We start from the raw sequence: 15,504 nt of genomic DNA on the forward strand, positions 1-15,504 counted from the left end.
GCGTATTTAGTTAAAGGTACTGCCTTAGGGCAGGCGTTGTAGGGTGCTAATACCTTCCCTACACGTAACCGACTCCCGAGCCTAGAATCTGGTTCTTGTAGACCATGCCTTATCATTTTATGGTTTTTTCCGTAGTTTTCCATAATAAACTATGGTGACGACTCCAAAATCTCTTTACAAAACCCGTTTCTTTTTGGATCGTCGTCCCGTCGCGATTCCGGTTGCGACAGATGGCGACTCCACTGTGGACGTCGAGAGTCAGGCCATTTAATTAGATGCGCGAATTTGACATGTTTTCTTTATGTTTTTCTTTCCCTGTTTTTTTTTTCTTTATCTGTGTTTGATAGTTGGAATAACTACATGTGAATTGTTGAATATGGAACCCTAGGGTAGAAAACATGTTTATATCTGCCTGGGAATTTTTCTGGTTGTTTTGCAGGTGAGGGTTTGGGTATGCATTGCATTCTCCCTTCACACACACACTTTGTGCATATCATGAGTGGTGCCCTATACCCGGGTCTGAGCGTAACTTAGAATTAGAGGAGTTGTGTAGCGGTGTCATTCTAGGATGTACTTCCTGTCTGGCTATCGTGAGAACTCCAGCTAGAGTCTGTTCTCTTCATTTGTGTCTCCACATCTAGTTGATTACTCTGACTGTTGTGGAGAAGCAATGAAAAGGGCCATAGCTCTAGTGACCATCGACCTTTAGGTTCAGAGAGCCATTCTTGTGAGGTTGCATGTACTTGACTTTCAATCTGAAGCGCTGAACCTTTATTAGGGCACAAAGGGAGAAATGTGCATTCCTGTAACCCTCACTCTGTTTGTTCTTTTTTTGAAAATAATGACTTTGCATTCTCATACCATGCATACATTTTTGTTAGTCATGTTGTTTTACTTCACTATATTTTCATGCATCATGTTCATTCGTCATTTGGTAACATGCTGGTTTTAGGGGGAAATCACAGGCATTCGCTTGATCTCGTACAAGATGGAAGTTGATGCAGGATCTGGTGCTACACAACAGACCGACTCTGCCGTGTTAAGAAAAAAATCTCGCCTGAGGACTCATAGTGGGAACTTGACAGGGTTGATAGACTTAGGCAAAAGGTTAAAGACCATAAAGAGAGAAAACTTCAAGAAGTATGGGAATCTGTTGGATTTAATGGAGGTAGAAGTACAGTTGCCTGCTATCACAGCCCTGGCACAGTATTACGACTCTCCGATAAGATGCTTCACCTTTCAAGATTTTCAGCTGGCGCCAACTATAGAGGAGTTTGAGCACATCCTGAGATTGCCGCTAGAGGGTACCACTCCGTATCAACACTTGGAGCATCACGCCTCCATCCCTACCATCGCCGCCATAATGAAGGTACATCCCAAGGAACTTGAAGACAGGTTGGTGACTAGGAATCAAGTGCACGAACTGACGCAAGGATATTTGGAACAGTACTTGCACCATCTAGCTGATGGGGAAGAGTGGGAGACTTTTATGGACGTGTTAGCCCTTACCGTGTATGGCGTCATGTTGTTTCCCAAAGTAGAGGACTTTGTGGATTATGCCGCGATAGATGTCTTCGTGGCAAGAAAGACAAGATCAGAAAACCCTGTGACAGCAGTCCTCGCAGATGTTTATGGGACCATGAGTTTTTGCCATGAAAGAAAGGGGAAGAAAATTCTTTGTTGTTTGCCGGCACTGTATGAGTGGATGACTGCGCGCGTATGTAAGGGGGCGGTTAGTGTCAGGTGTCTATCGGAAGATCCTTCACACCAAGGGCCCAAGGACAAAGGAGGAAACGAGTGGGCCCAATTCTTTGCTGGCTTGAATGGTGGAAAAGTAAAATGGCGTCTTCCTTGGCTTGGGATTAAGCCCTCCATCCATCATTGTGGCAACTTTCCCAATGTACCCCTCATAGGTACCCGATATTGCATCAATTATAACCCTGTCTTGGTTCAAAGGCAATTCGGAAATCCCATGAAAGGGGCACCTTCACCGGACTACCTTACAACATTGTTCGTCTATTATGAGGATGGGCACCTCACCGAAACATTGAGGAAAGTTAGAAGTGCTTGGGAAAACGTTAAGCGAGTTGAAAAGGATTTAAGGTTGGGAGTGGTGGACGGCAAAGTTAGTTATCATACCTGGATCCTGGAAAGGGTAAAGGAAGTCAAACTGCCTTTCAAGCCAATCAGCGATCAGCCGGTTAATGAAGGGTCCTCCCAAGACCTAGAGAGCGGAGAGGTGAAGGGGTTGAAAATAGAGATGGAAAAACTGAGGGAGAAGAATGCTAGGTTGAGAAAGGAATTACAAGCTGTGCGCAACGATTTCGTTGATATGAGGAATGATAAAGAAGAAAAAGCACAGGCCTATGAAGAAATTGTCAGAAGTCAGAAAGCCGAAAGAGATTATACATTCCGACTGAAACAAGATCTTGCAGCTGCAAGCAAGGAGCTCGCCATGAGAGTGAAGGAGAAGAATGCGGCGTTAGAAGAGGGAAAACAGTGGAAGCACCTCTACAAAGAAGCCAAAAGAGATAAGCGAGAGGCCCTGAAAAGACTAAGAGAAGCGCAGGTTCAGGTAGAAAAAGCGGGGCACGAAATGAAAGAAATGGCCGTGTCTTGTGAGTCAGATATGAGCCAGGAGCGTTGGAAGCTAGCAGAAGTAGAAGAAGAGTATCGAACCATGATAAAACAAATGGAGGAGTACATTGAGGAGCAAGAGGAAAGGTGGAGGTCGACGGAGTTCGAAGAAAGGCATCAGGCTTTGGTAAAGCGAATGGAGGATCACATCGCCGAGCAGGAAGTGGTTGTGAGACATTGGAAGGAAAGTTTCTCCCAATTGGCAGCCTTGGCAAACGAAGCAATTGAAGACATCCCCAAGATGGTGTTGGACGCCGAAGCGAGTATTCATTTTTATAGCCCGCCGGAAGAGATAAAACTTTTTATTAATCATTGTAAATGGTTGGTAGGCGAGATGAAATCCTTTATCGCTCGAGCTCGAGCGTGATGTATTTTGAGATCCTTGTGTCTCGTTTTCTTTATGCGATGTATTGAACTGAGTATTTTAATGAAAGATATGGAAGGTTTGTCTGGTATCAACTTGTATTGATTTCCATCAGTAATGTCATCGTGATCTTGTGATTTCCACCTGTTACCAACATGCATCATGTTTTCTTTATTTCGTTCTCATCTAATTTAAAGTTAATCAAATAATAAAACAGTACAAGTGAGGAAAACAACGGCCAATTTTCCGCGACATCCCTACAGGACTCGAGCCAATTCAAGGATCATGGAAAGCTGGGAGGAGTCGCAAGAATCCATCAAAGCCGAAGTTAGCCAGTTGAAAGACCAGGTTGGCCAGATCTTGGCTGCCCTTGAATCCTTGAAGACTACTGTAGAGTCTTCGTCCGCACAGATCGGAGGAAATGCCCATTTTTATCCCCCGTTGTTGAACACCGCCAGCCAATCGATACCTTTCCCGCCATATGGGTTACCCCCAGGTTACACTCCTCCCGTAGGAGAGTACTTAGAAACAGAGCATGCATCTTTCTCCTTTCCCACAACTGTCAATGTACCGCCAATCAGCACTCAGGGACCCGTCTCCGTGTCAGCTCCCATGGTGAGTGCACGGGTGAACGAAACAAACACAGTTGAAGGAACACGAGTAACTGCAATGCCGTACGTGGTCGCTAATCATGAATCTTCAGCTAGGGCCGCATCGCAAACCGCAGTGCATGGGAGAATCAGTGACCTTGAAGGAGCTAAAGGTAGGCTGGAGATTCTTGAGGAAAGATTGAGGGCCATTGAAGGGGTGGAAAGCTACGGCTTTGGAGATGTTGCAAGACTAAGCTTGGCCCCTGGTGTGAAAATACCGCATAAGTTCAAGGCGCCGGAGTTTGAGAAGTACAAGGGTAGTACATGCCCTAAAAGCCATCTGACCATGTATTGTAGAAAGATGGCTGCGTACGCCTATGATGTCCCGCTACTCATCCACGTTTTCCAAGACAGTTTGGCTGGGGTGGCGTTAAACTGGTATACCCATTTAGAGCCCTCTAGAATTCGTTGTTGGGCGGATCTAGCTGACGCTTTTGTGAAACAATACGTATACAACACGCATGTTGCACCGGACCGTCTGCAGTTGCAAAATATGGGGAAGAGAGACAATTAAACTTTCAAGGAATATGCCCAACGGTGGAGAGAATTGGTTGCGCAAGTTGAGCCACCTTTGTTTGATAGAGAGATGGTGGCAATGTTTGTAAATACTCTTCAGCCGCCGTTTTATGAACATATGGTGGGGAACGTGTCCGTCAATTTCGCGGATGTCATCATAATTGGCGAAAGGATAGAAATTGGGCTGAAAAACGGGAAAATTGTGTATGGCCCGCCCGCAGCTACAAACTACAAAAAACCCGGTTTCAATCCGGGAAAGAAGAAGGAAGGGGAGGTGCATGCAGCCTCGATAATGCCTGCGTGGAGAGGTCAGGCTCCCACTCATAGTTATCGACCATACTTAGGCCAACCCCCCTATGCAGCTAACGCCTCGTTCGATCATCAAACTAGGCCACAACAACAACAAGGGTATTATCAACCACCGCGAGTCCCAACTGAAGCGTGGAGGGCCGGGGCAAACGCGGGTCCAAATATCAATGCGGGTCAAAACACCAACCCGAGAAGGAATCAATTTGTTAATTTCACCCCCATCCCTATGACTTACACGGAGTTGTTGCCTCAACTTGTAAAAAAGGGTTTGGTTGCCATTTGCCCAATGAAGCCTGTACAACCTCCATACCCAAGGGGTTATGATGCAGATGCCAAGTGTAGTTACCATGGAGGAGGCATTGGTCACTCAACCGAGCGGTGTGTGGCTTTCAAGTATAAGATACAGGCTCTAATCGACTCTGGTTGGCTAAAGTTTCAAGAAGATAAGCCTAGCATCGAGGATAACCCATTGTCCGGGCATGGGAGTACCTCGACAAACGCCATCGAGGCCGAAAAACAGGAGTTGATAAGGGATGTGAGTGAAATCCGGAGTTCTAGGAGGTTTATTTTCGAGGCGTTGTTAAAAGTGGGCCTAGTGAAAGGTGATTATGATATGGGTACATCATGTGCACTTCATCCAGATGCTGAGCACTCTATTGAAGAATGTGTTGAATTAGAAGATATTCTGCAAGACCTGCTTGACAGAAGTTTGATGCAAGTATGCCGCGAGGATAAAGAGGAAGAAGTGTTTGCACAAACTGGTGGGGAATCTGATGTAACTCTACCGGAACCGCTGGTGATACATTTCACTAGAACCACTCCTGCACCGATGACTGAAGAAAAACCGTCTGTGGTTATCTGTGTCCCATCCCCCTTTCCTTACAAAAATGAGAAAGTTGTCCCTTGGAGATATGGGGCATTTGCGTTAGGAGAAGGAAAGGGTGCTGACCCAGCCATTGAAAACATATCAGGCATCGGGGGAATGACGAGAAGTGGTCGAATCTTTACACCACCAGAGCTGACAAGAGAGGGAGCCAACAATAAGGAAGCAACAATGGCCGCAAAAGCTAAGGAGTTCTTGAAAGGGAAGGGTGTACAAGAAAAAGAGACCCCTGACGAAGGAGAGAAGAGAGAGATATCCGAAGAAGAGGCTTGCGAGTTTTTAAAGTTCATACAACAGAGCGAGTACAAGGTGGTGGAACAACTAAACCGCATGCCTGCCCGGATCTCCCTGCTAGAACTGCTCATGCATTCTGCATCTCACAGGAAGTTGTTAATGAAGATACTTAGTGAGGCCCATGTGGAGCAAGGTATTCTCTGAACAAGTTTGCGGGCATTGTTGGCAATATCGTTGCTAATAATTACCTCACCTTTACCGATGAGGAGATACCTACTGAAGGCAGAGGGCATAACAAGGCTCTTCATGTCTCTGTGAAATGCCTGGATCACGTCATAGCGCGTGTCTTGGTGGACAATGGCTCCTCTTTGAACGTCATGCCAAAGTCAACATTGGAGAAGCTACCCTGTGACGGAATGCATATGAGGCCAAGCTCAATGATTGTGAGGGCGTTTGACGGAGCAAGAGGGAAGTCATGGGCGAAATAGAGTTGCCGGTCCAGATTGGCCCATGTGTGTTTCAAATAACCTTCCAGGTCATGGATATCCTCCCAGCCTATAATTGTTTATTGGGTCGCCCATGGATCCATTCTGCGGGAGTTGTACCTTCCACACTGCACCAGAAACTGAAATATGTCATGGGAGATAAGCTAGTGATAGTTTCTGGAGAGGAGGATCTCCTTGTGAGTGGGCCATCCTCTGCCCGTTATATAGAGGCAGCCGAGGAAGCTCTCGAGACAGCTTTCCAATCATTGGAGATCGTGGGAAACACCTATGTGGAACCATTTCCAGTAAACCCATATCTGTCATGTGCCTCTATCATGGCGGCCAAGGTCATGCTGAAAGAAGGCTATAAGTACGGGAGCGGTTTAGGCAAGCACGGACAGGGGCGGACATTCCCATTGGAGGTGGTCGAGAACAAAAGCAGGTATGGCCTAGGGTACAAGCCCAGCAAGGGGGATAAGAAGAGGCTGATCGAGGAAAGGGGGGAGCGTAGTCTGGCTCGGATAGAACGACGGGAACCAAGGACGAGGAAGATTCACATTTGTGATATCAAGGAGAGTTTTCGCAGCGCTGGATGGGTGAACACTAGCCTTATAGCGGTCTTGGAAGAGGAAGCTGGATCCGAAAGCTCGAACTTCGTGTGGGCTTGCTCACCAGATGCGCGACTCAGCAATTGGAAGACTGTGGATTTACCTGTGATGTTTAATTCGAACGAAATGTAATATATTAATTGATCCTATCGCTTTACCCGGAGCTTTAGGATTCATGACTTACGGGTTGACGCTTTTATTTTGCTTTCAGTGTGATATTTGAATCGTGTTTATCCTCATTTAGCCTCCTCCATCGTTTTTTTTGTTTATTTATTCTTTTTTCAAAAACTTAAATAATGCAGATATGACAATGAATATTTTGAAAATAACAATGTCGATATCCCTAATCTGGAGCACCCTGTCGATGATACGGAAGATGATTATGAAGATGGTTCGGAACCCTCTCCAGAACTAATGAGGTTAGTGGAACAAGAGTCTAAAGAAATAAAACCCTATCAGGAAGATGTCGAAATAGTCAACTTGGGTGAGAAAGACGAGATAAAAGAAGTCAAGATCGGCACAACCATGAAAGAGGAAGTAAGAGAAAGGTTGCGTGTCCTATTGAAGGAATTTAAGGACGTGTTTGCTTGGTCGTACAATGATATGCCCGGTTTGGATACCGATATCGTGCAACATAAACTCCCTCTTAAGCCGGAATGCCTCCCGGTCAAACAGAAACTAAGGAGAATGAAGCCTGAGATGTCTTTGAAAATCAAGGAAGAGGTGCAGAAACAATTTGATGCAGGATTTTTGGCTGTGGCGAAATACCCGCAATGGGTGGCGAATATCGTACCAGTACCCAAGAAAGATGGTAAAGTTCGAATGTGCGTTGACTACCGTGATTTGAATCGTGCAAGTCCAAAAGACAATTTCCCACTACCGCACATCGACACTTTAGTCGATAATACAGCCAAGTTTTCGCTATTTTCATTCATGGATGGTTTCTCAGGATATAATCAGATCAAAATGGCGCCAGAAGATATGGAAAAGACAACCTTTATCACGCTGTGGGGAACTTTTTGTTATAAGGTGATGTCCTTTGGGCTCAAGAATGCCGGGGCAACATATCAAAGGGTGATGGTGGCACTTTTTCATGACATGATGCACAAGGAAATCGAAGTTTACGTGGATGACATGATTGCAAAGTCTGAATCGGAAGAAGAGCACGTTCTCAACTTGAAAAAATTATTTGAGAGATTGAGAAAGTATAAACTCAGGTTAAACCCCGCCAAATGCACGTTTGGAGTGAAATCTGGGAAATTGTTGGGTTTTGTGGTTAGCCAAAAGGGGATAGAAAGTGGATCCTGATAAGGCGCGAGCGATAATAGAAATGCCTGCGCCTAGAACAGAAAAGGAGGTTCGAGGTTTTTTGGGTAGACTGAACTACATTGCTAGATTCATCTCCCAATTAACCGCTACGTGTGAACCAATGTTCAAGTTGTTACGAAAGGATCAAGCTGTGGTTTGGAACGAGGACTGTCAAGCCGCTTTTGAAAAAATCAAACGATACCTGCAAGACCCTCCCGTATTACGTCCACCTGAGCCAGGAAGACCACTTATTTTGTATTTGACTGTGTTGGATAAGTCGATGGGTTGTGTGTTGGGTCAACACGATGAAGCTGGGAAGAAAGAGCACGCCATATACTACTTGAGCAAGAAATTCACAGACTGCGAACAAAGATATTCGTCGTTAGAACGAACTTGTTGTGCATTGGCGTGGGCTACTCATCGCTTAAGGCAATACATGTTGAGTCACTCAACCTGGTTGATATCCAAGGTGGACCCTATCAAGTTCATTTTTGAAAAGCCTGCTCTTACTGGAAGGATAGCTCGGTGGCAGATGCTATTGTCAGAATATGACATCGTGTATGTTACTCAGAAATCCGTCAAGGGTAGTGCGTTAGCAAAATACCTGGCTCATCAGCCCATCGGCGATTATCAGCCAATGCAACCCGAATTTCCCGATGAAGATATCATGGCTCTATTAGAAGAAGGCAGAAAAAACCGAGACGAAGAAACGTGGGTGTTATTATTCGACGGAGCCTCGAATGTGATGGGGCATGGCATAGGGGCAGTTCTCATCTCTCTAGAGCATCAGTACATACCTATGACGGCAAGATTATGCTTTAATTGCACAAATAACATTGCAGAATATGAGGCCTGCGCTATGGGTATTTGGGCGGCAATAGAGTCCAAAGTGAAAATTCTGGATGTATATGGAGATTCAGCCTTAGTCATCCACCAGTTAAAGGGAGAAATTAATTCCTTACCAAGCTTACATCAGGGGATTAATGGAGTATTTCGACGCCATCACATTTAACCACATACCGCGAGAAGATAATCAATTAGCAGACGCTTTGGCTACTTTGTCTTCGATGTTTGAAGTTGACCAAGATGCAGAATTACCAATGATTGAAATGAAGTGCCATGCAGAGCCAGCATATTGCCATTTCATCGACGAGGAGGTAGATGGTAAACCTTGGTATTTTGATATCAAGCACTATCTTAAGACCCGAGAATATCCTGAGAAGGCATCTGAAAACGATAAAAGGTCGTTAAGGAGGTTGGCTGGCAGCTTTATTTTAAATGGGGATATTTTATACAAGAGAAATCATGACATGGTTCTCCTCAGATGCATGGATGCAAAGGAAGCCGAGATGATACTGAAAGAAGTGCACGAAGGTACCTTTGGCACACATATGAATGGGCATTCAATGGCCAGGAAGATCTTGAGAGCTGGTTACTTCTGGTTGACCATGGAAAATGATTGTTGTACACACGTGAGGAAGTGCGAGAAATGTCAAATGTATGCAGACAATATCAATGTGCCGCCCACGACCTTGAACGTGTTGTCTGCACCGTGGCCATTTTCAATGTAGGGAATAGATGTTATCGGAGCTATAGAGCCAAAAGCGTCAAATGGACACCGTTTCATACTAGTCACGATCGATTACTTTACCAAGTGGGTTGAGGCTGCTTCTTATGCCAACGTGACTAGAAAAGTGGTGACCAAATTCATAAAAAAGGATTTGATCTGCAGATACGGGTTACCTAACCAGATTATCACTGATAATGCCACCAACCTAAACAACCAGATGATGGCGGAGTTATGTGAGGAGTTCAAAATTCATCATCTCAATTCTTCCCCTTACCGTCCAAAGATGAATGGGGCAGTAGAGGCTGCTAATAAAAATATCAAGAAAATTGTGCAAAAGATGGTAGTCACCTATAAAGATTGGCACGAAATGCTTCCTTTTGCTTTGCATGGATATCGTACATCAGTACGAACGTCAATTGGGGCAACACCTTTCTCGCTTGTGTATGGCATGGAAGCGGTACTTCCATTTGAGGTGGAAATCCCATCTCTACGAGTTTTAATGGAAACCCAATTGGAGGAAGCTGAGTGGGTTCAAACTCGGTTTGACCAGCTCAATCTCATCGAAGAAAAGAGACTAACAGCGGTGTGCCACGGACAATTGTACCAAAGAAGAATGAAAAAGGCTTTCGACAAAAAGGTGCGCCCAAGGGAGTTCCACGAAGGCGAACTGGTGTTAAAGAAGATTTTGCCTATACAAAAGGATCACAGAGGCAAGTGGACCCCAAATTATGAAGGACCATTTGTAGTAAAAAGGGCATTCTCTGGAGGGGCACTAATCCTCACAAGGATGGATGGAGAGGAGTTACCTTTACCGGTTAATTCTGATGCGGTAAAAAAGTTTTACGCATGATGATTCCGCGATAGGGGATGCCACTAAGGGATATTAACACTGTTTTTGAATTATGTTGTATTCTGTGTTACTTCATTCAATAAATACCATACGGTTTTATCCATTATTCAACTTTTACGATTTTTCTTTCGACACGATTCATGTCGCACTGGGTTTTAAAGTAAAGTAAGGAAAAAAGAAAGTGATAATAATTAAAGCATCACAGGTATATCCATCGAGCACAAACTCGTTCCTGAGGGATGTCGTAAAAAAAAAAAATAATAATAAAAAAAAAAGACACATGTTGAATTCGTTGTCAATAAAGTCTGCCGAGGGCATAGTACTTTCGAAAAGCAAAAGCAAACAAAGTTTTGAAAAATGCTAGTGTTGAGTCTTTTCCTGATTCATAGTAACTAGTGTTCTTTTCCTACTGAAGCATCTGCATTCATACTACTTGAACCCCTAGCTTTCTCGTTCCCCTTTAAAATAGAGGATTGTCATGAATATAATACTGGGGCAGTTTTCATCAGGATACGCATACCCAATGATTCGTCGATCGGGGAGAAAAATAAAAAAAAAAAGAAAGAAAAAAGAAAAAAAGAAAAAGAAAATTAAGTTGATTTGTCAATCGCTGCAGAGTTTCACTTCAGGTTTAAGGTTGGGGGAAGTAGGGCGAGCAAGCTTCAGAATGACGTGTGGCCATTTTTCTTCACTCAAGTGATAAAAGAAATTTATCCAGTTGCACCCCCTTTGAGCCGTAAGTTATAACTGTTTTTCTTCATCACCCTCAACAAGAATCATTAGCATATCGATGTCAATCCAAAGGAACGTCAAGGGCATCCAAGTCAAGGAGAAGATTTGTGGAAAAAGATAAATGAAAAAAGAAAAGTTTCAAAAAGGGTCACAGTAGAGGCAACGAGACGAATGAAGAAAAAAAAAACCAAAGAAAAAAAAACAACAAAAAACAACGACAAAAACAAAAAAAAAATGAATGAAAAATAAAAGGACGTCCGAAGTTCCAAACTCCTAGAGACAGTTGACTCGACACCTTGCAGATGATTCTTGTTAAGACAATTCGACCGTCAAACACTTATTTGGGCCTTCATTATCCGTTTCTTTCAAAACCCTTTGACCTTTAACCACGGTACAAGCCAATTAAAGTCCACGCCGACTGAAGAATGTTTGTCCTGATCTTTCTCATGAACTTAACTCTTGAACGAAACGATGTGGCGAATGACACGATCGCTAGAAGAAAAGAAAAGCATCATAAAGGAAAAATGAAAAATATAATGTGAAGTCTCCCCGTCAAGAGAGAACCGTCAAACTGGGGCATTCCTTCCTACCCAGACCTGTCCACCTCTCCAAATCACACTTATTGTGCACAACAAAGTTGGGGCAGGCTTGTAAGCCTTGATCGTTGAAATATTAACGACACCCCCGCGGATGGGGAGAGCACGAAAGTTAATGTTTCCCCCAAACCATCATTCACAAACCATCACTCAGCCATACACTTTTCATAACCATTTCTCACACTTTCTCGGGTTCAAGCTAGTTTGGATTGCAAAAAGCGATAAAGGGAATCTGAACTAATAGTTACACTCTTTTCCTTTTCATCAAAGGACTCACCAATTCCCGACATTATTTTTAGTAAATGCATTTTGAATGTACATCGAATTTGATGACAATATTGACAACGGGTTCCAAACACGGAATTTTCAAAAAAAAAATAATAACAAATAATGAAAAAACGGAAAGAAAGAAAAGAAGGAGGAGAGCAAGAGAAGAGAACGAAATAAAGGTCTCATGTGTTTATGCATTCATGCACCCTCGTGACATTACATCATACATTTCATGAGAAGCAAGGAAAAATGTGTGAATAATCCTTAAGGGGAAAGAGAAGTTGTGAAAAGTTTAACACAACCTTTGCTTCTAAGTCTCTTCAATGTTCGGCTCAGTATCTACCAATGTTTCAAAAATTTGAATACAAGTTTTCCTTCTACGACGGCGCTCCTCTGTAGGACAATTGTCGAACCTATGATCACTCTCATTCATTCATCCATAGGGTCGTTACACCCTCCACGAGGTTATTACACCTCATTCATTTATCCATAGGGTTGTTACACCCTCCATGAGGTTATTACACCTCATTCATTTATCCATAGGGTTGTTACACCCTCCACGAGGTTGTTACACCTCATTCCTTATCCATAGGGTTATTACACCCTCCAAGAGGTTATTACACCTCATTCATTCCTTATCCATAGGGTTGTTACACCCTCCAAGAGGTTATTACACCTCATTCATTCATCCATAGGGTTGTTACACCCTCCACGAGGTTGTTACACCTCATTCATTCATCCATAGGGTTGTTACACCCTCCACGAGGTTGTTACACCTCATTCATTCATCCATAGGGTTGTTACACCCTCCACGAGGTTGTTACACCTCATTCATTCATCCATAGGGTTGTTACACCTTCCACGAGGTTGTTACACCTCATTCATTCATCCATAGGGTTGTTACACCCTCCACGAGGTTGTTACACCTCATCCACTCATCCATAGGGTTGTTACACCCTCCACGAGGTTGTTACACCTCATTCACTTGTCCATAGGGTTGTTACACCCTCCACGAGGTTGTTACACCTCATTCATTCACTTGTGCATAGGGTTGTTACACCCTCCACGAGGTTGTTACACCTCATTCATTCATCCATAGGGTTGTTACACCTTCCACGAGGTTGTTACACCTCATTCATTCATCCATAGGGTTGTTACACCCTCCACGAGGTTGTTACACCTCATCCACTCATCCATAGGGTTGTTACACCCTCCACGAGGTTGTTACACCTCATTCATTCACTTGTTCATAGGGTTGTTACACCCTCCACGAGGTTGTTACACCTCATTCATTCATCCATAGGGTTGATACACCCTCCACGAGGTTGTTACACCTCATTCACTCATCCATAGGGTTGTTACACCCTCCACGAGGTTGTTACACCTCATTCATTCATCCATAGGGTTGTTACACCCTCCACGAGGTTGTTACACCTCACTTATTCACCCATAGATTTATGACACTCTCCATGAGGTTTGCACACCTCAATTCTCTTTGCCCTGTTCTTTTTTGTTTAAACTTCTCTGTTGTTCCTCATTCATTTTGAAATCCGGACGAAATTAGTGTTTCTTTCTTTACTTATCTTTTACTCTAATAATATAAAAACTTTGTTTGTCATATTATCCAGTAAAATCTAAGTAAAGAGGGGCAGCTGTTAATACCCAATTTCGTCCGGATAGTTAAAAAAATATCTAGAGTTAACAAGAGATAATAAAATAAAATAAACGGGTCAAGATAATACGAGGTCTAAAAAATGATTTTATTCCGTTTTCCTTTTTTTATTATTTTTATTCCTGATTTTTGCTTTGTTTCGTTTTCATTTATTTCCCTTCCTGTTTATATTTTATTTTATTTTTATTTTTACTTCATTTTATTTGGTTTTATTTTTATTTTTATTTTTATTTTTATTTTTTTGTTTTATTTTATCTTATTACTTCTTATTTCTTTGTTTCATCTTTATTTTATGTTATTCCACTTTTGCTTTACGTTATTTCATTTTATTTTCTCTTTTTAGGTTTACTCATTTTTATATTTTATATTTTTATTTTTATTTTGCGGTTTCCCTTTTTAAAGTTGTTTTTATTTTTTATTTTAGTTTATTTTATTTTATTTTTTTCAAGAAAAGGTTACTCTTTTTATAAATATTTGCACTGCTGACACAAGAAAAAGAAGTCAACTAGGTTCCCTCCTCCTGAAGCCATCCGTTACACTGATCAAGCATAGAGAATGCTTAAAATATGTTTACACGGTGGTAGCTTGAAAAAGGTATTTGTTTTTCTTGCCGAAATTTCTTAAGCAGCAGCAGCCATACATGGAAGGGAAAGATTTTTGAAAGAGTATCTGCCATCTGCAAAATGGAGACACGAAAAAAGAAAAAAGACAAAGGAAGATCTCAGGTCAGGCCAGAGCTCCCAGAAGTAGTGCAGCAGAAAAAGAGCTTGGTAGTTTTCAAAATGGGGGAATCACGTTCATTCAAAGGGAAGACCTCGGGTGAGAGAAAAAAGGGGGAATGGCCTTTGCCTTCATCGGATTGTGAGCTTTGGTGCCCAGGAGGCGAAACTAAAAAATCGAAGAGAGCAAAGAGGAAAAGAAAACCGAACCCAAAGGAGAAGTTTCTGAAAGCTGTGAAGAATTCATCTGTGGTTGCCTTCCACCTATCGGGCTCCAGAGGACCACAACCAAATACAACTTTGAGACTCCCAGGATCTCTAACACCTCACCATCATAGAACAGGAGAGAGCTCACGACCATATCCCAGCCACTAGCTCCGGAGACAACTAAGAAGGAGAACATTACTGGAGGGGAGAAGGGAGACTAAAACCAAAAGAAAACATTTTCTTGGAAGCGACAAAGGTAAGTCTTCATATGCCTAGACTCTTTGGTTTTGCTCTTATATGTGCCTCCTTTATGCGCGTGATGTTTGATTAAATGTTCATAGTCATGTTGGTTTTCTTTGTGGCATTGTCTTTGGATCAAACTGCATTCTAAATGTGATTTCGATACCTGCGAGACTCATCGAGTATTTATAAAAAAAAAAAAAGCATATACTCCCCAACATCAAAGCCTCAATACCCTTAGCATTCAGAAAACATGTAATAAAAAGCAAACGGAGATAGCATTGTTAACAAATAGCACTGTTAGCAAACGAAATAAACAGACCGAGTCCCAGCTTCATGCCAATACACTCAGAGCATTCACCTCTTCAGAATTTCCTTACATCACAGAAACCTACCATCCCCCAACCTTCATCCTCATTCACTCATTTTCCTAACCTCTGCCTCCACCACGTTTTCTAACACAATCATCATTCACACTTCCTCACACTACCTTCTCCTTCTAATCTGATCAGGATTTTGAATCCTCTCCAAGCAAGTACGTGATTAACACGGGCCTCAACAATAATATTACAAACCTAACCCCTTCCTTGAACTTCTCCTCAACATCATGTTCTTCTACAATAACAACAACAACATCTCCAGCACCCGTGATAA

At 42.8% G+C, this 15,504-nt stretch overlaps 3 protein-coding genes across 3 annotated transcripts; all 3 read left to right on the forward strand.

Moving 5' to 3' along the window:
• Positions 1 to 3,286: 3,286 nt before the first annotated feature.
• On the forward strand, positions 3,287 to 4,165 carry LOC148205233 (uncharacterized). Its single transcript, XM_088103968.1, has one exon. It carries the CDS (start codon positions 3,287 to 3,289, stop codon positions 4,163 to 4,165), a length of 879 nt encoding a protein of 292 aa, XP_087960094.1.
• A 72-nt stretch (positions 4,166 to 4,237) lies between these two features.
• On the forward strand, positions 4,238 to 6,081 carry LOC148205234 (uncharacterized). The gene is made up of 2 exons (XM_088103973.1): positions 4,238 to 5,786; positions 5,876 to 6,081. Exons 1-2 carry the CDS (start codon positions 4,238 to 4,240, stop codon positions 6,079 to 6,081), a joined length of 1,755 nt encoding a protein of 584 aa, XP_087960099.1.
• A 1,935-nt stretch (positions 6,082 to 8,016) lies between these two features.
• Positions 8,017 to 14,778, forward strand: LOC148205235 (uncharacterized). Its single transcript, XM_088103981.1, has 7 exons — positions 8,017 to 8,211; positions 8,566 to 8,857; positions 9,120 to 9,249; positions 9,409 to 9,466; positions 9,566 to 9,797; positions 9,969 to 10,365; positions 14,313 to 14,778. The coding sequence occupies exons 1-7, from the start codon at positions 8,017 to 8,019 to the stop codon at positions 14,776 to 14,778; spliced, it is 1,770 nt and encodes a 589-aa protein (XP_087960107.1).
• Positions 14,779 to 15,504: the final 726 nt, after the last annotated feature.

The sequence above is a fragment of the Vigna umbellata genome, chromosome 1 (genome assembly GCF_029865625.1).
Source record: "Vigna umbellata cultivar VRB3 chromosome 1, Vumbellata_1.0, whole genome shotgun sequence".
In the NCBI taxonomy this organism is placed as follows: Eukaryota; Viridiplantae; Streptophyta; class Magnoliopsida; order Fabales; family Fabaceae; genus Vigna; species Vigna umbellata.

Coding starts and splice junctions, on each gene's coding strand:
- LOC148205233 (XM_088103968.1), top strand. CDS start 3,287: ATGGAAAGCTGGGAGGAGTCGCAAGAATCCATCAAAGCCGAAGTTAGC.
- LOC148205235 (XM_088103981.1), top strand. CDS start 8,017: ATGCCTGCGCCTAGAACAGAAAAGGAGGTTCGAGGTTTTTTGGGTAGA. Junction 8,858..9,119: donor ATATGAGGCCTGCGCTATGG/GTATTTGGGCGG, acceptor AGTGCCATGCAG/AGCCAGCATATTGCCATTTC. Junction 10,366..14,312: donor ACAAGGATGGATGGAGAGGA/GTTACCTTTACC, acceptor TTTCTTAAGCAG/CAGCAGCCATACATGGAAGG.
- LOC148205234 (XM_088103973.1), top strand. CDS start 4,238: ATGGTGGCAATGTTTGTAAATACTCTTCAGCCGCCGTTTTATGAACAT. Junction 5,787..5,875: donor TGAGGCCCATGTGGAGCAAG/GTATTCTCTGAA, acceptor TACCTACTGAAG/GCAGAGGGCATAACAAGGCT.